Source organism: Thunnus albacares, chromosome 9 (genome assembly GCF_914725855.1).
Source record: "Thunnus albacares chromosome 9, fThuAlb1.1, whole genome shotgun sequence".
In the NCBI taxonomy this organism is placed as follows: Eukaryota; Metazoa; Chordata; class Actinopteri; order Scombriformes; family Scombridae; genus Thunnus; species Thunnus albacares.
In genome coordinates, this window is record NC_058114.1 from 20,693,002 (window position 1) to 20,714,757 (window position 21,756).

Sequence of the window (21,756 nt, forward strand, 5' to 3'; positions counted from 1 at the left end):
AGATTATAAAACAAAGTATACTTGCAGCTGTTTTAGAGCAACACAATATTCTCATAAAACATCTGTTTTGTTCAGTTTGGAGCAGCACTGGCTGTGAAATCCTGTGACTGAGCCGGTTAAAACATGTTAAACTCACCTGTAAGACTCCTCTGCCTTTGATCATATAACCAGTGTCTCTCTAGCTGGTTCTGCTGGGAAACACGGAAACGCACAGTTTGATCTTATTGGTCAGCTGGAGCCCTGTGCCGTCTATAAAACGCACGACAGGCGCTCCGGAGCGGAGACAGTCTGAGGCGCAGAGCAGCGCCGCGGAGCGCAAAGAGGAGGACCCGAGGAGAAAACACCTGTTACTGAGGGAGCAAGAGGAAAAAGAAGAGTGTGTCCCTTTTTTATAGCGCTGTAAGTATATTATTCTCTTAATTTGCAGACAGAAACAGTGTGTTCATGACGACATTTAATTTTTAGGCGTTTTGGAGAGCAGACTGGTGCGCAACGGGAGGAAACCTTCTCGCACCTGTTGAACTGATATTAAATTTGTAACTTTTATATAGTATTTTCCCTCAACTTATTCGATGAAAATATTTAGGTCCATATGATCTGAATAAGCAGAAAGATAATCTGTTATTGGATAATTAATGTCTGGATCATTAATATGAACAAAACTGACTGTAAATGATTATTTTCTGCCATTCATTTTTAAAATAACACAGAAACACCAGTATGGATTTAAGAATAAAATACACAAAACAGCTGTATCAAGACAGAGGAGCATAAATACTTTATGTTGATACAATGTGGGTTGTTAGAAAAAGTGTGACTTTAGATTTTGTCCTTATAAACATTAAGAATCATATGGAAATAGTAAAATAGCTCCAGCTTTGATCTTAATCTATTCCCATTGACTCTATACTTATACTACCAATCAATTAAGCCACTCTGCTATCTAAAATCAATTGTTTTTTGTATATTGTAATATAGTTGAATTCTGGTTGATTTTCTATCATTTGTTAAGATTTCACATTGCTGCTTATTAAAGGCATACTATGCAGGACTTGTCTGTTGGTGTTTGTAAACACACAACATTCAAAGTTGGCCCCACCTCCGGTTCAAGGAGTGAGCAAGTGAGAGATAGATAGAGAGAGAGAGAGAGAGAGAGGGAGAGAGAGAGAGAGTGGCGGTGGTTGAGCGAACTAGAAAGTGAATGAAGAGAGCGAGCAGTGTTGATGAGAACAAAGCCGTGAATCAGATAAATAAAACTTTATTTTCTGATTGTTTCACAGCAGTTACATTCTAAAGCACAAATAAACACGCCCACACATCTGCACAACCCTGCAGAAAGGTGTCGCATTGCTGGATTTTGTCTGAATGCAGCCGAAGTGCAGCTTCATCCTGTCCAGTGTGGCCTCTCTGCTCTGCAAGTGTGTGTGTGTGTGTATGTGTGAGTGTGTGTGTGTGCTCAGCCCCGCCCACGGTCAAGCAGACACACAGACCTGCAGCTCTTTATACATCCATGACACAGAGACAGAGAGCAGAGCAGAGCAGAGGAGAGAGACGGAGACAACGATGTAACCTGGTCACTACACTACCAGTCCCGACCTCACACCCTGTTATTGGCTGGTGGCTACATACCCACTGCCCAAGGGCTGAAGCCTAGAAACATCTGAAACACAGCAAAATAATAAGAAAATACAGACAGAGTGCAGGGTCTCAGCTGATACATACACCACCACACACTTCTAGTGGGTCATAAGTGATGATTGAGAGGGATTATTTTTGTATGAGTCTATATTTTGTCCTGCATAGTATACTTTTAGGATCTGTTGGCTATTAGTCCATGTCCTTGAATGTAAGCAGCCTACAGTGGACTTCTTTATATAAAGCTCTTTTAAAACGGCAGTATATATCTTTGAGCTTTTACTACATAACTTCTCCGCTCAGATTCAGTGGTGTTATTTCACTCTTAATCCTTTAAATTCTTGAGGTTTCTTAGACAGCATTTGCACCTTGGAGCTACAACACAGAGGTGTTATTTTTTTCTCTCTCCTCCCTGTGGACTAACCATCATCTGATCATTTACACCTCCTCCCTGTGTGTTATTAATTGCAGATACACCTGACTGCATCGACTTCACACGCCCACACACCCCACTGTCTGGTGGGACCATGTGGGTTCTGGATAAGATCCGCGGGTCGGTGGAGACCGGTGTGCTGCGACAGGGCGAGAATGGAGACAAGAAAGGCGTTGCGCCAGCCTACAGCAACGTCCTAACCCCTGACAAGATCCCAGACTTTTTCATCCCACCGAAGCTGGTCAGCTGCCCTCCAGAGCCCGAGATTCCGATCGTGAAGCCCAATGAGGGATTGCAACCTTCCACTTCAGAACAAACCATCGGCAGCGGGAAGAAGATCAGCAGCCCAAGAAGCCCGCGTCTAGTAGCCAAGATCGCAGGAGACACCAAGAACTTGTTGAGAGCGGCAAACCGCCACATCATACAAATAGAGAGCGCTGATGATGTTGTGGCTGGAGACACCAATGCAGACCCCGGGTCACAGACAGCCATGTCCCTACCTTATGTTCCCAAGACCCAAACCTCATATGGCTTTGCAACCTTAAAGGAAAGCCCCCATACCCGCCGTAAAGAGTCACTATTCCACTGCGACCTTTCCAGTCCCATCACCTCCCCAAACACCCAGAGGAAGACTCCAGGGAAAGGCAGCGAAGGAGGAAACCATCTGAATCCAGCTGACTTCAGCACTTCTCACATGAATCCGTATCGATACTTCAGCGGCGGGGAAAGTGACACCTGCTCCTCAGCCGAGTCCTCTCCCTTCAGCTCTCCTCTGCTCTCCCGCTCCGCCTCTCTGCTCAAGATCTTTACCCATGAGACGCAGGCAAAGGTGGTCAAAGCCAAGCGGACATTCGCTCGCCACAGCTCCCTCTCAACTGACGAGTGCAGCTCGGCCGAGCCCAGCCCCAACATTCAGCGACGTCTGCACGTCCCCTCCTTCCACGGTGGTGCAGGAGCGTCAGACCACGGGCTGCATCGGGAGCACACCATCAACCTGCACAAAGGTGGGTCGGTGAGGATCAGCGCCAACTACGACGCCAGCACCTCCCGCTTGCTCATCCGAGTCCTGGCAGCAGAGAATCTTTATGACAAGCACTTTGACATCAAGAGCATCAACTGCTGCGTGTCCGTCTACCTGAACCCAGGCAAGCTGCAGAAGCAAAGGAGCAACATCATCAAGAACAGCCGCAACCCCGTCTTCAACGAGGACTTCTTCTTTGACTCGATAAGCTCGGTGCAGGTGAAGAACCTGTCAGTGAAGTTCAAGGTGGTAAACAAAGGCACCAGCCTCAAGAGGGACACACTGCTGGGAGAGCGAGAGGTGCCGCTAACAAAGCTGCTCGCGGGGCTCTAAAGCCACAAGACCTGGAGGTCGAAGGTGGCAAAAACCAAGGACACTGATTGAAAGTTATACTAGATGTTTGCACTGGTTTCTATACAATCCACTGTTTTTATAGATGAAACATGAAGATAAAGGGAAAGGAAAATGAACGGTTTCCAAGAATTGAAACAAATTCCTTAAAGGAGAAGATGCTTTGTTCTGAGATCTAAAAAAGAGCCAAAGCTCAGAAAATAAACTTCTTGATGTTCATGGACAGATGAGGGATTTACGGTGGTCGAGATTTGCCTGGTTCCTTCTCCTAATAACGAATGCTCATTACACCAAGCTGGGCTCAACAGCAGCAGATGAATTTTGCATATGAAAGGTTTTTTTTTTTCCTGGACATGTCTCTCAGCCAACTTCTTCAGCCAGGTCTGGTTCAAAGGTTGGACGACACCTGTGCATCAGCCCGTCTGTGTCCCTGCCTGCACTGTGTACGTTTCATGTGGCATGGTTTTATTATTGTAATGTGACATAAATCCACAGCAGCACAGGAGGCAATTCGACGCTGTGCCGTGTGTTCAGTACAAAGATGCTTTTGTGAATCAGCGCGTGCTTTGAAGTGGCACTACATCCTGATGTGCAAATGACCCTTTGATCCCAGTTGCCATGGCCCACCCCTCACAGTGGAGGGTGAGGCACAAACACAGCAGGCACAATAGTCACATTTACATGCACAACACAAATAGAATTATAATGACATTGATCTGATTCTGATAGGGTAATCATGTTCTCATTTATTAGAAAGTAAGAACTCCAGTAACATAAATTTAGTTGAAAAATCTCTACCCTTTATCTATAATTTAGTACTTAAAGGTTCCCTGTGGAGTTTTCTTGTGAATGAACTTACATTCAGATCTAACAAACATGTTGAATTCATTCTCTTCCTCATAAAACATTTTTTTAATATTTTAAATCATGCTGTGTTTACATCCATTTTTGTTTGATAACAGTCTTCTTCTTCACTGCTTTTGTTGGCACATTGCTAAGTTTAATGGTGCGTTACCACCACTAGCTGTCAATCAACAGACAGTTGTTTTTGTATTGTGTATTCGGATGCACATGCACAACACAAAAAAGGGAGGGGGGGGGGGGGGGGGGGGGGCACTCATAAAAACATTGTTCCAGACCACTGCTAGTGGTCAAAAACTCCACATGGTATCTTTAGGTTTATTTATCTTTAAACACATTCAAAAAATCTGTCTGTGCAGTAAGAATATTGCCAATGCAAATTAACTTTCAAGTAAAGCATTAAAAGTAAAATAAAGTTTAATTCTTTTGCAACATTTCGGCACTAATATATAGAAAAATCTTGAAAGAGGATTGATTTTTATTGGAAACCGGCAGATTTCTTTACTTGTTTTATAAAAATGTGGTGTTTAGAGCTCAGTCATAGACAGAAATGTAGGCAGTGCTCTTTAATGGCCACCACTTACATCTATACTGCATGATTGTCAGCTCAGTGAGTTAGTGTATGTGGAATGAATGGAATGAAAAATGAGAAATTGGACACACCTTCCCGTTCACTTGAATGAAGTGTGTCCAAACTTTTGACTGGTACTGTATATATATGCATGGACGTTCCATCTGCAGCCTGTCTGTCACGTATGCCTCATCCACTGTGGGCATCTTGATTAAATCTTGTGCAACTGGGCAATGGGCTTAGTACACCAATATCTTTACTCTGCATTCAGGCCAGTTGGCGAGTATTAGATTCTCAACATCTCAACACCATGAATACAGGGGCAGTTATAACTTTGCACTCAGTCACACAGACACATGAAAGATCTTAACATTTCTTCCCACTCTGCTTCACTCAAACATTCAGTCAAACATGTCAAACTCTTGAATTTAAATAATCTTTCTTCTAAAGTGAAGGGTGGCATTTTAATTTTAACAGAAGAATCCCTGGTAGGCATGCAGAATTCTGGCTGTTCAAGGTTATTAAAGGTCCCATCCTTTTTACTATGTAATCAAAGTAAATATGTCAGCCATGTAAATTTAACAGTCAATTTATGCAACCAGGCTGTTGCCTTAGTCACAGTATTGGCAGTGGACAAATACTTGTGTGCATGAACATGTATTAAATGTCTCATATGAGAGAAGAAGAGAGCACTGGTGTCACAGTGCAGAGTACCAGTTGCATGGCATGAATATGTCAAGGACACACTGGCGTTTGCATGACATGCTCAAAGTTTTATGAAACCCTAAAGCCTTACTATGTGTGAGAGAGAAAAAGAGTGTGTGTGATTTGATTATTAGCATGACATTTTGTCCAAAGCTGTTAATTTTCTATGTACAACATGTAGTATTTTGTAAAATGACTATGGATTGTTTGAAAAGAATTAATACGTGTGTTGAATTTGTACTGTATACAACTATATATGTACTAGTTTCTACAATTGTCAGCAAAATGCCAATTATGCACCAGCAAATGACTGCTGATGAGAGGCATTTTAATCACCTAGGAGAGGCAGAAATCTCAAGAGAGAAATACAGAAAATGAGGCAACAAGGAAAACAATATTATGTCTTTTGACACGAACAGCAGCCCTCTCTTCTCTCGGTGTACTCTGCTGTCCTTCTGAGGAATTCAAAGAAATTGCATATGATTGCAGCCTCGAGTGCTCAGCGGAAGAGAGTGACTGCAAAGAGAGAAAAGAAGTCAGAGACATCAGAGTGATGCAAATTACTGAGGTTTCTTACACATTGCCTCAAAGCTTCAATTTCATTCTACGAGGATTACTCTTACCTGGTGTTTGTAGCTCATTTGTAGCACTGCTATTAATATGCTCTATATACTTTATATACAGTGACACTGCTGGTTGACTTTGTTATGGTGTGAAAGTCAGTGATCTGTTGTAATCCCTGTTGCATACTTGGCTTTGTGTGCAAACATACAGTGCCTGCTCGTACAGTTATTGTATTTTCTACTCAAAACTTCCTAAATTGTACTCAACCCTGTTGTTACCAAACCCTCTCTGAGGTTTCTTCTAGCATGACTTAAGTATGTGTCAGTACTAAACGTCAGTAGATTCTTATTGTGCTAAACTAGTGAGTCGCCTTGTGCTCTGATTCTAGAGGAGGATTTGCTGCCAACGTTAATGTTTATAATAATATACCTGAGATATGGGTGATGTGTTCTACAGATTTTGTCCAACTGAGTCCTATTTTTATAACTTACTGCTTTGACTGTTTTCATGTGGCTTTGATAGAATTGACAAGACGAGCGAAAAACAATAAACAGTTATCTGACCACTTCTGGCTGCACTGACTTCAGTCAAAATGTGGCCTCGTCACAGATTCATACTCATACTGCCAGTGGTGAACGTTTTGGTAATGTGTGAAAAGAACAATGTTATCAGTAACCTCTCTGAAGAAATAATATATTCTAAAGGAAAATTAAGTTTAATGTCTCTTACTCTTGACTTCCTTTGACTAAAGCTTTACCACAAGCTTCCAGTGTATTTGAAAATCGACAGGTAAACATCTGATAAGAAACTCATCTTGGACTCAGAGTTTCACTTTCTCTTTTTTGTGAATGGTTTCAAAAAAGAAAGAAGACAAAGACTGTGGAAGAAAATGTACACTTTATGTTTCACATTTGAGAATGCAGTAGAGTTAAGTTGTGTCTCTTTTTGCAGCTGTGAACAGGGGATTTATTGAATGTGTGTGTGTGTGTATATATATATATTTAATATATTACATAAACAGTTGTTTTACAACATATGCTCTGCCCTGTTTAACACAACAATAGACATGCTAGCAGGGTGTCAAGCTTTAATGGTCGCAAAATTAAAAATTAAGAAGTAACTTTGATCCTTAGTGAGCAAAAGATTAGTGCCAGAGGAAAGGCCATGTTGTTATGTAAATCTAATCAAAAGGATTCATCCTGTATAGTGGATATTTTAAGACTAAGTGTGTTTGGCTCAGCTCAACCTCCATCACTGGCTCTTGCTACTTTTAGCATGCTGTGGATGCATCAACTTCAAAGTGCAGCTGAGGCTGATGGGAATTCAGTCGTACATTTTCACAGAACAGACAGTTATTTGGAGTAATTTGCAGTTGCTGAGAGTTAGATGAGAAGATTGATATCACATTCATGTCCATGTTAACATGAAGCTACAGCCAGTTGGAAATTAGCGTAATTTCGTATAAAAACAGTAAAAGTAATGCGAAACAGTTAGCCTGACTCACTCAAAAGTTCAAAAATACCTAAAAACTCACAAATCAATACATGTTATCTTGTTTTCTTAATCATTACACAAACCAAAATGTAAAAATAAGTTTCTTGGTGATGATTGGTCGGGCACTGTTACTTCCCTGCGAGGTTGCAACCAGTGGAGTCTCCAGGAATCACTGCGCTGGGACGCTGATCACCAAGAAACAGTTACAAAGTATTTCCCAAAATGTCAAACTACTCTTTTAAAGGTGTTCTGACATCATTCTGACATGTTGGACAGGTGGGAATTTTTACCAGTTCAATCGACATCAGATTTATCATCAGTCATCAGGATTTATCCTCTGCGGACTATGAATGACTTCACCAAATTGTTTAGCAATCCATCCAAAGATGTCATCAAGACATTTCACTTTGGGCCAAAGTGTCCACAGAGGAATTATCTGAATTAACTTTCCCATCATCCAGCCTGCTGTTGTGGTGAAAATCTGTCCTTCTATCCCTGCACTCAATAGCTGTTTAATTAGGTACACAGGGCGAAGAGGTTTGACTGATAACATTTAAAATGAGAGTTGAGGAAAGCATCAATTCCTGTGTGTTTATGTGTGTGTGTGTGTGTGAGAGAGAGAGAGAGAGACTGCGAGTGATGTTGGGTATTGCTTTTTGTTGACAGTCACATTTAATTCCTTGAGTTTTTATATATATATATATATATACTGTATATAGCGTATACTGAAGTGTCTCTCAAGTCTTCCTGTCTTGACAGGTTCACTCTGAAAAATGAAACTGAAAAGTGCCGGTCCGATACTTGACACTGAAATCTTTAATTTCTCTCCAGACTTAGATAAACAATAGGAGCTGGTTTCCATGTGCTGTTGCTGTTGTGTGAAATACTTTAATTAAAGGAAAAGTTCCACAGCATTACTGCTTATGTCGTTATTGATTTGTGATTAATCAGTGTATACAGGAAATGGAGGATATTTGAAGTCAATATATTATTGATGTTTGAGAATAATAAACATTTGACAATGATATATTGATTAATATTGTTTTGCTTTATAAAAGTACATCAAGTATCCCTCAAATTAGATAAAGATGTATTAGGTCAGAATATTTCACAGTTGAACAATAAAGTTTATTATCAATGATATTTGCAAAAGTAAATATAACATTACATACTAAACAGTAAACTTTAGAAATTATTAGAATAACGATATAACAATATATTTCACTTGAATTAATAAGAATGTAGGACAAAAATGCATCAAGATAGAACCTATCAAACATTTATTGCTGCTGTTTACTGCCAACATCTTCACAGTGACAATATATCTGTAGTAAGCCAATATTGGTCGAGAATCCCATCTCTGTTAGTGTATCATTTGGGCTCCAGTTACCTTGTGCTTAACTCTCTTAACGCTTGTCACAACTCCTTTCCCTACATTTTCTGCCCTTTTTCTAGAAACTATGTGATGTAAATGCCACAAAAATGATCTTTTGTAGGGCACTTTCACAGAAATTTTAAGATGGTCTGAGGAAGATATTTTTTTTAACTCATAGCTTTTAAAACTTTAATATTGAGGTTTGTACAGTGACATGCACAGATCCATTGTTTTCTATTTAAAATTATGTTATTTCAAGTCATATGAAATTCAGTATTAAATATAAGTATCCTTGACAATTTGTTTGCCTTTTGCCAGACTCTTCTGTTACGAATGTCTAGACGTGTGAACTGTTGCTCACCGCCTGTACTGGCCACCAATATCAATTGATTCCATTGGTTACCAATAGGTTACTGTACCATATCCATCCAAAGGTTAAATCAGACTCAATAAATGATCTAGTGTGATTAATTTCTTTTCAATATTAACCTTTACAAACTGTTCAGGTCAAATTTGAACCATCTTTACATTTGAGAACAATAAAAACACACTGAACACTCTTTCTGCCTGAAATGTTATGACTTTTCTGAAGTGACCCAGAATATTTTTGTGTGTGCAGCTGATACAAAACGTTTATACATAGAGAGTGTTCCAGGTTAAATGTGACCAAAATCAACATTCAAAAATTGAATTCTTCTGTTTCAATGACCTGTTTTAGGTAACAACAACCATGTACTGAGAGGTTGTGGCTCTTACGACTTGCCTCTCTGAGTAAATTCTCAACAGTTTCAGTCAGGAGAGCATCATTGCCACGTTCCCTCAACTCTAGCTGCTCTGCCGCTGTCCTTTCTGTCTTTCTAATTACTTGATTCACCACAGTAATGTGACACTCTTGCTCCCTCAGAATAACCCAAAGTCTTGTTAATGACATCCTCCCACCTAAAATCCCATTATCAAACTGAGTTTTCAGGCCTCGTGTCCTTCTCAACCCTTGTCCCTCTTCTGCCCTAAATTAGCATTAATAGCATACACAAGCAGCGACGGTAAGCACCTCATCACTGCTTGCTGTCATTAACTCACAGGTTAAAAATACTGCACCATCACCATTAGCCTCAGGGAGGAGTCATTCTTGGTGCTGCCTGTTTAGAGAGGAAATGCGTGGGAGGCGGGAGGAGACAGGAGCTGTTACCCATCAGGGAAAAACCGGTAATAACTGCTGCCAGTGTCACATTTCTATTCCTCTGCATGCATATTTCACTTTTTAAAAAAACATCTTTAAAGCTGCATTAATTTATATTGTTATATCGATAATGGCTCATGTGACTATATGTTATGTGAAAGGTGTTGCTTGAAGTGACAAACCCACGGAGAATTATCACCCGACTTTGCAGTTCTACTCTTTCAGCTCATTGTATTGGTTTTACAACCCACAACGTTACTGTTTTGGCGCAGTCTCACTGCTCTCATGAACGCTGCTCCTGCAAAACAGGTGCAGCCGATGTTTTTTGGGGCCGCAACTAATGATTATTTTCATTATTGATTAATCTGTCAATTATTTCTTCGATTAATCAATTATTCGTTTGGTCTAAAAAATATCAGAAAATAGTGAAAAATGTTTCCCCTATTCCCGAGGTGACCAACAGCCCAATGATACTGATTTCACTGTCATAGAAGAGAAAAGAAACCAGAAAATGTTCGCATTTTAGAAGCAGAAATCAGAGAATTTTGGCATTTTTTCTTTAAAAAATGAATGAAAACAATTAATCAATTATCAAAATAGTTCCAGATTAATTTTCTGTCTACTGATTAAGCATTACAGCTCAACTGTTTCGGACAAAAAGCTCTGAAAAACACATTGCACGCTGCCTTCCCAGCACTAAACAGCAGACAGACAAAATTAGCAACTAGCTGATGAACATAGTGAAGCGTTTAGCAGCTAAAGAGCCAGATATTTAGTTACAAACACAACTCTTATTCACATTGTAATGTGTTTACAGGTTGTTCTGCTGCCCCCAAGTGATAAAAAAAAAGGCTTTAGAGTTTAGCAGGTGTAATTTTGACCACATTTACCATCTTAGTTTAGCATGTTAGCGTGCATTTGTTGATTAGCATTAAACACAAAATAGTTAGTTAATGTTGCAAGAATGTGTTCATAAACCAAAAGACACACTGATGGTGGTGCTGAAGGAAAAATCAGAGGATCACCAAAGTTATTACAATTCATCCTGAGGGAAAATGAATATCTGTTCAAAACCTCATGTCAACCCATCCAATAGTTGATGTTTCACTCTGGACCAAAGTAGTGGATTGACCAACTGACCAACTTGCGTGGCTAAAAATGCAAAAATAAAATATTTGTCTTTAAAGTTGAACTTGAAGTTGAACAGCCTCAAATGTAAAAAATCAACAGGTTGGCCAGTTGGCAGCGCAGCGTGGTGCTCACAGATTCGATCCTATGAGACAAAAAGTGTCTAAAGCCTCTTTCACATGTAATTCCTAGTAAATTACTGGGATAACCTTTCAGGCACAGCAAATGATTTTCACTATTTACACATGCACTCAGGAACATTTCCGTCTTGTCATCTATGTGTGAAAAGGGCTAACATGTGGCTGAAACCCTGTGCTCTGACTTCATGTGCTGAATAAATTCAGCTTTTGAATTTCTGGCGGTCAAATGAGGTGATAATCTCTAAATCATTCAACTCCATAAATCCACAGAACCAACATCACAGCACTCTTGCATACTGTACGTATATGCACTCATGAAAGCTGATGTAAATCTGATGGATGGTTTATCAGAAGTGAAAGCACTTTTTTTTTTTTTGTCACCACCTCTTTCAACAATTGAGTTACCCAAAATAACTTTTCCTTCTATGACTGAACATTTCCACTATTTATTATTCATCACATTTTATCCGCACAGGATCTCACACTCATACAAATCCCCTTCCTCTCTCCTCCCCGCCACTAATTCATCGCACACACATGCACACGCGAAAATACTATTAGGTTTCCTTTTCCAACTGCACATGAGACGCTTCCACTGCCTACACCCACTTGCCGTGGCGGCAAGAAAATGTTTTCCAATATCCTTCATGTGCCATTGTTCATTTCCATCTTCTGCCGAATGTCTCTCACAGCTTGTAAATTGATTTATAATGCTGTCTTCTCCTGAGTAGGGTGGAGGATGGGGGTCTGGGAATGGGTGCAGGTCCTGTATGTGACACTGCTGCATCAATGAAAACCTATACTCTGAAGGGCAAATTTGATTGGGGCAATTTTCATCCCCAGCTTCCTTGACTTCAAGGAGGAAAGATTTCGAGGTGTTATTGGCTTCGGGATTACTATGGCAACCACAGAGAGGAGTGATCTCTGAGTGAAGGAATGAGGCGAGTGTGTGTGTGTGTGTGTGTGTGTGTATGTGTGTGTGTGTGTGTGTGCGAGTGTGTGTGTCTAGTGGGGGGGTTGAGTTGCTGCTTAAATTACTGTCCAGTATAATTGTAGCACGCTGTGTTTTTCCTTTCAGTGTTAACATTGAAGAACAAAATTTGCTCAGTTCTTTAATTAGTGTTTGCAATGTGAGTGTCCAGTCACAAACGCTAAGTATCCTACAATCAGAGGTACGGTGTAAACATACAGATGTTTAGAATAGAATAGCGCTCCCTTGTTATTATATCAGCACTTCTAGCAGTTCTGAGCAGTTCTATATTTCCTATAGACATATTGCAATGAGAGCATCTTAGTAAGAATTTTTTTTCGCTGTAATCATTCCTCCTGTTCATACTGACTATTAAAAGATCCCCATCAAATGCAATTTTAATGTAAGTGATAGGGGGCCAAAATCTACTGTGTCCACACAGTCATTTTGTGCAAAAATGCATTTAAAAGTTTATCTGAAGCTTATATGAGGCTTCAGCAGTCTGAGTTAGTCATATCAAGTGGATATCTACCACATTTACTGCCACATTCAATATCTGCCGTCTTTTTGGCATCAAATTCCCTCTTTGTGTTTCCCTGTTGAGCTGCAGTGGAACTATAGTAACAAAAAGAAAGACTTTGGCACTAAAAAGACTGTAATGTTGAAAGATATTTATCTGATATGACTAACTGGGATGGCTGAAGCTTCATATTAACTCCAGATAAACTTTTAAATATATTTTTGAACAGAAGAATTTTGTCAGTGGATTTTGGCCCCCATCACTTACATTGTAAGTGCATTATGTAGGGATCTTCTAATGGTCAGTATGAAGAGGAGGAATGATTACAGTAAGAAGAAAAACCTATTTTGAAGTTAATTTGGGAACCTGATTATTGTTTTAAGACAGACTTGAATAATTGTGAACCTGTCCTTTACATCTATCATATGGACTACCATCAGATTTTGTACATTCAGGGTCCCCAGATGATGAATCCAACCAGTTCATAATGGCAGGACAAAATAATTTGTCTGTGCCTTCCAAGACCACAACAAATCACTTTTGATAAAGAAATAAGTTTTATGGTGTGACAACACTATGGTTAAGGTAAGATAAGATACCATCATTTAGGTCTGGTTACGGTCTGGGTGAAATGTTTTGGGTAAAATAGACAATTTGGTTTTTCTGTAATGACATGTCAAAATGTCTGCTGTGAATAAAGGTCTTTTGGGGGAGTATGTTTATAAACTCATACAAGTAAATCAGTTTGAAAATACTTACAGAAAATAAAGCTGATATAAATCTCATGTATTTGGTTTGTCTCGCTAGTTTTACTATAGTAGACATCTAAATCAGGGCTACGTTGGAAAATACTTTCCCTCTAACTGTTAATAAGTTATGTTGGTGTTAATTAGCTCTAAAACAGCGATATGATAACAAGTGCTGCTTCTTCATTTTCATGTTATATATAGATTACATCACTTAGCATGATGTAATGTATGTTACCATAAAATGCATAATACACTTATAATAAAAGCACTTTTCCAGGGTTCTCATTGTCTTGGAATTAATGTTAATTGGCTAATAGCTGCAGCTGATAAATTTAACAAGCCACTGTCAAATTCACTTGTCTAATGTTTGAAATCAGGTTCCAAAAACTTCTTATATTGTAGCTAGGATTCAAAGTTTGATAGGCACAGCAACTTTAAAAGGGGCAAGACTTAGCAAAGGGTCAGTATTTATTTATTTACATGTTAATTAATTCCCTCTTCGCCACAGTGAGAGTTGTGAGACTGACTTTGGTGTTAAATACAGTCTATGGGATAAACACAGAGAGGCACAGCTTATACGGTTGTGTGGAGCCCTAACAAAGGCAGGGTATCCATGAGAAGCATTCGTGCTGTATTTATCACCTGGCAGCCAGCACCATTAATGATCAGCGGCTGCTCCTTTGTCGGCCCGGCCCTCAGCGACCCTGTCAGCGTCAGCTCTGAGTGGCCCTAACCAGTAAGACGGCCAACCCTCAGCCTCCAGCGCTGCGGCTCGACCGCTGTGATCACAGGAGACACTTCGGCTCTAAACTCTGTTGAGGCAAACAGAAGCCAACTATGCTGTCAAGCCCACCATGTCAGTGTTCCCATAGCAACCCAGGGGGACCACAGGTGAGGGGGAAATCAAGGTATGTACGTTTTTTTCTTTTTTTTTGAGGAACATCAGGTGGTCAGTGTTGCAGAAAAGAACATTTATAAGTATTTGGAGTGAGCTGAAGCATGCAGTGTGTGTGTGTGTGTGTGTGTGTGTGTGTGTGTGTAATCAGCTACAAGGTTTCTAAACAAACAACTGAAAGGGGAACCCATCTTATAATATATGGAAAGTTTGACCATGATAACTCTGTAAACATACATTTGATGTAAATCAATATTCACTGTGTAAACAGTTCATTTTAAAATAACATTTACAGTTCAAAAAGGTTGGCACCTGCTCTCACAGAATAACTGATGGAATGAACATAAAGCTCACCAGAGATGATTATTGATGTCATTATTCATGTTGACTCATAACTGCATCATTTGAAAAGATATAATCTGTTTAGTTATTGAAATATGGAGTGATAGGGATTAAGCGGTTGATTGTAGCATCTTGGAATGGAACAATCAATAATTATTGTCATTTTCCAACCTTTTATTTGCCAAAACATGGCTGCAGCGACGGAAATTGTATGCATTTGTCTTTCCTGATCCATCACTGGGTAATGAAAGACAGGAAAAGCCCAACCTCTACGAGACCATTGATTTCTATTATGAAAATGAAATTGCCACAACTTTCCGTTTCCAATGAAAAAACAATAAAACGGATGATAGGAAATGAAAGTATTTTCATTAACTAGTCATCAACACCCTGTAGACAAGGTGAGGGCTATTTTCCTCCCCAATTTCTGGTCATATTAGGATGATATTAAGGGAAGCACTGTACGGTTTGTTCTCTCACAGAGCGGCAAATTATTCATCTCTCCCAACAGAATGACAACATCCTGACATGATGTTCTTATCAACAAATGCACATGACGCCGTTTCATTTCCGTAACTGTTGTTCTCACTCTCACCCTCCTGCTGCTCACCTTCCTCTAAACCTGCTTCTCTTCTCGTCACAGCTCTGCAGGTAAAAACAACATCACGTAAAGATTTTCTGATTGACGTGTCTTGTCTTGACCACAAGCTGTGAGCATTTCCCCATGAGCTGAAGATGAAAGAGGCTCTTTGTGTGATTGTGCTTTTGTGTTTTGATTGCACACATTTTTGTGCAATCAAAGACAAAAGGTGCTGTACAGAGCAAACTGTGAAATGAACATAAAGGGGCGTTTTAAAAAAATTGCCTAACAGAATAAAGCTGGGGAAAGCTTGACGTCAGCTCTTTGAGAACGAGTCTTTAGAGGTTGTCAGTGTCAGAAATACACTCAAGCTTTTATTATTGTGGCGTGCAAATAACTATGCCCAGACACCACAAAATAATGTCAACCGAATATATTCATTTTCAAACACTACCACAAGTCTACAAATAAAGAAGGTCTATACTTTAATGTGGGGCTCTACTGGTATGTCTTTGCATGATTTACTGTTCAAAGAACTCCTTATTCATCTTTTACTGGCCCTTTATTCAGCCCCACAGTACAGCTTCTGTCTGAAACAGGCCGTTTTAGCTCCTTCCTCTTTAAGCAACCCTGTCCCCTAGAAATTACATTCATATACAACTAAATTACATTCCCAGTTATGTTGCTTTGGCAAATGTAATCACTGCCTGGATTATGTTTTTTTGAATACATTTATATAGTACTCTGAAGTCACAGGGAGGAGGCTGGGGTGGATGGAGGGATGGAGAGACCCGAGTTTGCATCCTGAGTCCTGCGTGTGGTTAGGTTTAGGCAACAAAAGCACTTCGGTTAAGGTTAGTGAAAGATCATGGTTTCACTTAAATGTTAATAGATATGTTGTGCTTCGAGTCATTGCACACCTTTACTGTATTAAACCAAGACCACGATCTTTCCCTAACCTTAACCGAGTGCTGCCAGTGCGTAAACATAACCATAAAAAGTTAAATAATGCTGTAGTTTCTTCCAGCGGATATTATACTTCAAGATTGGATATTTTGGTGGGAAAAACCCCCAACTAGGTATATTGTCTATGAACATTTCACTCATACATTCAGTAACAACATTTTTGCGACTTGCCAAATACGTTAATTAACAAAATTATCTCATTAAGTTTAGAGAGAACGTAATTCAGCCAGCATTATGTTTCTAGCAAAACGTATATGCTGTCGCAATGTAGTTGTATATGAATGTAATTTCTAGGAAACAGGTTTGCTTTAAGGCCGCCTTCCGGGGAGCCCACTCTCTTCTGATTGGGCAGAAGAGAGTGGTAGTAGTAGTAGTAGGATTATCCCTAGCCCTAACCTGACCTGACGTCAGCTTGTTGGTGAGTGTTCAGGGCAGGTTGAAGCCTGGGCTTTTTACTTGCAAGGAGCATTTTTACATATCTTAACCTCAAGTTTTGGAACTTTAACCATGTTTAGCATAGATATCTGACACCATTACAGTATATCAACAAAAAAATCACAAAAAGCATAAAAGACCCCTTTAAAGTTTGACATTTTATGAAATGTTCTTCACCGTTCATTCACTTTCTTGCCCAGAGTTAGGTGTAAAGATCAATACTTGTACGGTAAGTGTAAAGCTAGTTAAGCACAAAGGGGGTCTAGCCTGGCTCAGTCCAAAGGTAAAAAAAATCCATCTGGCCAGCACCTCTCAAGCTCACTAATTAACATGTTACAAATTTTATATTAAATTTGTACATAGGCTGAAGTGTAACAACAACATGTTGTTATGTGCCAGACTATTTCTTAACCCATTGCGGTCATTTTGTGAAGTCTCAGTTGGCTTCCTGGCAACCTGGCACCTCACGATGACGACAAGTCTCCAGGAAACAGTCTGACACATGGCACCTCATAAAACCACAGTGTCATTTTGGCTTTTGTATAATTTAAACAATTTAGATACAACGTGTTAATTAGTGAGCTTTAGTGGAGGTAAGAGGATTTTGTTTTTTACCTTTAGACAGGCAGGCCAGCTGTTTCCCCTTGATTCCAGTCTTTAAGCTAAGCTAAGCTAACCGACTGCTGGTGGTAGCTTCATATTTACTACAAAGACAGCTAGACATGTACCACTGTACACCACAATATTTCAGGGTTTTATCAAGCCATTTAATGGCAAATGGACACTCTTAAATTATTATAGTATGTTCAATACAAAAGAAAAAGGGACTCACTTTCCATTTCTCCCAAATCACACAGCTCATGCATTTTGTTTTCCTCCTGAATATTTTAATAAGAGTACCAGTTTTCAACTGTGCAACTTAAGACTTTTGGCAACTAAATAAGCCAGATGTAACATATGATTTAGAGCCATAATTTTGTGTAATAGGCATTATGGATTTGTGTATCACTGGGCCTTAACACAGACAGAGCTGGAAATGAAGAGATTAATAAAGACTGCAGACTTCTGAGTGATGAAAGGGTGGGATGGTGTGTTGAGATGAACTGTAGATGTGTAATTAATCAACCTCGAATTCCCACAATAGCTCATCAATCTGACAAGAACAGGTTTTTAAAGCAATATAGCCGGTCGTCATGACACTGAGCATTTACGCTCCCATTTGCTGTGATCTTCTCTTCATGGCCTGAGTAAACATGCAGGGAAGTTAAGCAGCTAAGGGGCTTTAGTGCTCTTTCACTGACAAACCTTTATGGTTTGTTTACTATCCAGAATGCACTTTAAGATCTGACTTTTTGCAGACAGCCTCAATTTCCTGTTCAGGAGAAATCAGCAGCAGGTTGCCCACACCACAGCAAGCATTGTTTGCTGTCCAGATTAATCAGTTCTGATAAGAGGAGGATTGTGTGTGTGTCTATGTGTGTGTGTGTGTGTTACGGATTAGACGGCATACCTTGAGGTTGCCATGGTGACTGGCAGGCAGCAGACACCTGTGAATTAACATGCTGCAGCACCAGGATCTTAATTAGAGATGCAGGGAAAGAGCAGGACGGCCGAGCGATTCAGTGCGTTATCCCGGCCCTTTATCAACACGCTCCTTCCATAAAATCAAAGAGAATTAGCTCTCAATTGAACAGGTGTTAGACAGAGACACTGTGAGAGTGTTAGTTTAAATGTAACCTGCAGCAGACAGGGTGAATAGCCTGCAAAATGGAGGATTGGCTGCATCCCAAGTAAGACTTTTTCATGTCTGCTCCTTTCGGCTAAACCACATCTGCTCCATTCATATTTCTGGTGAAAACAGATGACGCCAGTGGAACATTAGCATCTCTGCATTCTGTCGGGTACTTCTGAGTCAATTTTCATTTCCTCATTGAGTTGTGAGTCTACTCTGACTTTCACAGAAAACGACAGTGGAGGTGTCATCAGTTTTAGCCCAAAACAGATACGTGGAGCCGTTCACATACTTTGATATTCAACATATTTACTAAACTTCTGATGTCTTGTTCTTGGGCTGATGTATCCTGACCTTCACACACTCACAGCTGATATTGTTTTATTACTGTAATGTAAAAGCAGTTTAGCTTCACTACATGATGGTGTGAAAGCTGTTGGCTGAGCTTTCTTCACTCCACCAGGAATTATATTCTGTTGCGGAAAATTGTTGAATTGTTGAATTATTTATATCTTTCATCATTTTCTTTGCTCAAAAATAGTCAAATGTACTGCAATGCCACTGAGTCCAAATAGTATCAAATCTGCCTTGAAAAGCAAGATATGAAATGCATTTCAGGTCCCAAAATTTCCTGTGTCCTCACTGGTAGGTACAGACCTGCCTATTCTCCAAAATTATGTCACATCACAACATCATAAAAAGCTGTACTGTATACTGTACTGTATGTTATTTTCATGCCAGAATGATGATGAATGTTTGAACACTTGCCTCAAAGTAAGACTAAATATAAATACTCAGTATGTACTGTACATTTATCTGACTCTTTCTGGCCTTTTTTGCCCCACATACACCACTATAATCTGTCTGTCTCTCTTTTCTTGTCCTTTATTGGCAAACCTCTAATCCTGTGATTTAAAAAATACGTGACTGATGTTAGTCTGATCTTGATCTTTAGATTAAAAGTAAAATCTTACAGTAACTTTTAATTTAACTTTATTACTGTAAGAAGTGACTGATTGGCTGAATGAATAAATAGATGCTAAGTTTTCTGTAGTCTGGTTGAGCTACTGTACTGTTATTATGGGACGGAGCAGCCTGAACTAAAAGGTGAAGGTTGATTGGTCTTTGCTGGAACACTGAAGTTTGTAATCTGGATATAAAAGCAGTTTCTGAAATGTAACTGTCTTAATAAAATGATGTCTGTCCTCTCTGTGTTGTCTCACCTGCTCTTGACTCCGTCCCGGATTAAGATGATTCGATTTCAGATGCTTTATTCCCTTTACTTAAGTAACTCAGCCTGTGGAAAAAAGGAGGTTGTTAAAAGTGAAAATGTTTCATTTATATTGAACTATTTCAGGTGGAATAAAATGTCATCCCTGCTGAAGTGCTATTTTGTGGAATTTTCTTTCTTCTTTTCACATATGACTCATGTCAGGGTTTTTTTTCTGATTCATTTGCCTCACAGTCCTGCTGATTCTTTCATTGATCACAGAGCTCTACCAATTTCTATCTTTCAACACATACAAAAGCTCTCAAATGCTCAAAGTACAGTAGAGAAAATTCTGAGACTATCACCTGAGGACACAATGTTACTGAAATAACACAAAGGTATCGGTTGTGTCATCCTCACCTGATCAATTATTCATCGTTATTATTGTCAACAGTTAATGATCTAGACGATCAGGCCTGCGGGTAGATGTATCAGAACATGAGATCATTCAGATTCAATGGCCAGAGTTTAGTTTGCAGTCAGAGTTTATTACTGCCTTAAAACTCTAGATTCTTAGTTACTTTACCTTCTCAAGCACGAAATTTAAAGTTACAGTTAAGGCTGTAAGAATGAAGTGAGCCGCTGGATTTATATATGAGCAAACAATTAATTGTCGTATATTTTTCCCATTATTGCCTTATTAATTACAAGCGTTGTGAAGCAGGAAATGTCAGATCGGTGCCCCTGATTCTACCTGTCATCTCTTTTAATGAGCAAGTAAAGGAGGTTTTTTAAATTGACACGAAAGCTCCTGCTGAGAAGGTTTTCATGGAAACTCTGGAGGGTGCTTATTAAGACAGTTTATGTTCTGGACAAAGTATATAGAGCTGTTATTTACAAACTGCAAGGAGACAGACAGCAATTTTTTCATCTTTAAAACCTATAAAAGAGTAATGGTTTACCTTTTTATATTAGCTGGTGTAAAATGGAGAGAAAATGGGCTTTTTAAACATATGTAAACGGTGGAATTTTTAAAAGCTTAAATGCTTTCTAGAAATCTTACATGCTAATGATTTTTAATTTAGCAGTACTTTAAGTGAGATTGATGTTTAAGAGAATTTAAGGGTTTCTTTGCTTGATTTTTGCAACATTTGTTTGAAGTATAGGTATTATAGGAGCCACATCATAGTAAAAATGCATCAAGAAATCGGAAATACATTCAAGGCATCATATGGTAGACAAATGTTTTCTATATTTAATATAATCATATCTCACACTGGCAGAGAGCAAAGCAGGGTTTTATTGCTCTTTAATTTAGGCACCTAAAATAAACATTCATTTTGTACTTCTGTGGGTTTATCTGAATGTTTGCAATCAGAACCTGTGAACACAAACTGTACTTAACTGTATTTAGACAGGCCCTTGCTTTACCTCGCAGATTAATATCTTAGATTGATGATTCAAAGTGAACAGTCTGAACTAGATATCTTTATTTTGATTGAAGGAGACAAATATGATGTGTAGGCCTCCACTGTGCTCGACTGATCAGCATCTAATTTGATAGCGACAATACTTTTTTTTTTTTTTTCTTAAGTCAGTTTTTATTGCCACTTCTTTCTGCAGGTGCAGGAAACAGCAATTTCTGCCAAAGAGAAATTCATCAGTCTTCTGCTGAATGTAATGAACATCTAGTTTGCTGTAAGCTGCACAGTGTGTTTATGGTTGAGAGTTAAACAAAGATATTCATCGTTAGGGTGCAGTCAAATCCACCTGTTTTCCCATCATACACTGTGGACATGCATTAGGAGTATGTTATTCACTGTTGATTCACTATGTACACTACTCTGTGTGGTCGGGTGTGGCAGTGCAGGTAGTGATGTTTGCAGAGTTCACTCAGGG

General features: G+C 39.3%; 1 protein-coding gene across 1 annotated transcript; it reads left to right on the forward strand.

Moving 5' to 3' along the window:
- Positions 1-279: 279 nt before the first annotated feature.
- Positions 280-4,360, forward strand: LOC122988360 (C2 calcium-dependent domain-containing protein 4C). The gene is made up of 2 exons (XM_044360612.1): positions 280-399; positions 2,107-4,360. The coding sequence occupies exon 2, from the start codon at positions 2,163-2,165 to the stop codon at positions 3,420-3,422; it is 1,260 nt and encodes a 419-aa protein (XP_044216547.1). The 5' UTR covers positions 280-399; positions 2,107-2,162; the 3' UTR covers positions 3,423-4,360.
- The last annotated feature ends 17,396 nt before the right edge of the window (positions 4,361-21,756 follow it).

Bases quoted from the DNA above. Each gene is read 5' to 3' on its own strand.
- LOC122988360 (XM_044360612.1), top strand. From the start codon at position 2,163: ATGTGGGTTCTGGATAAGATCCGCGGGTCGGTGGAGACCGGTGTGCTG.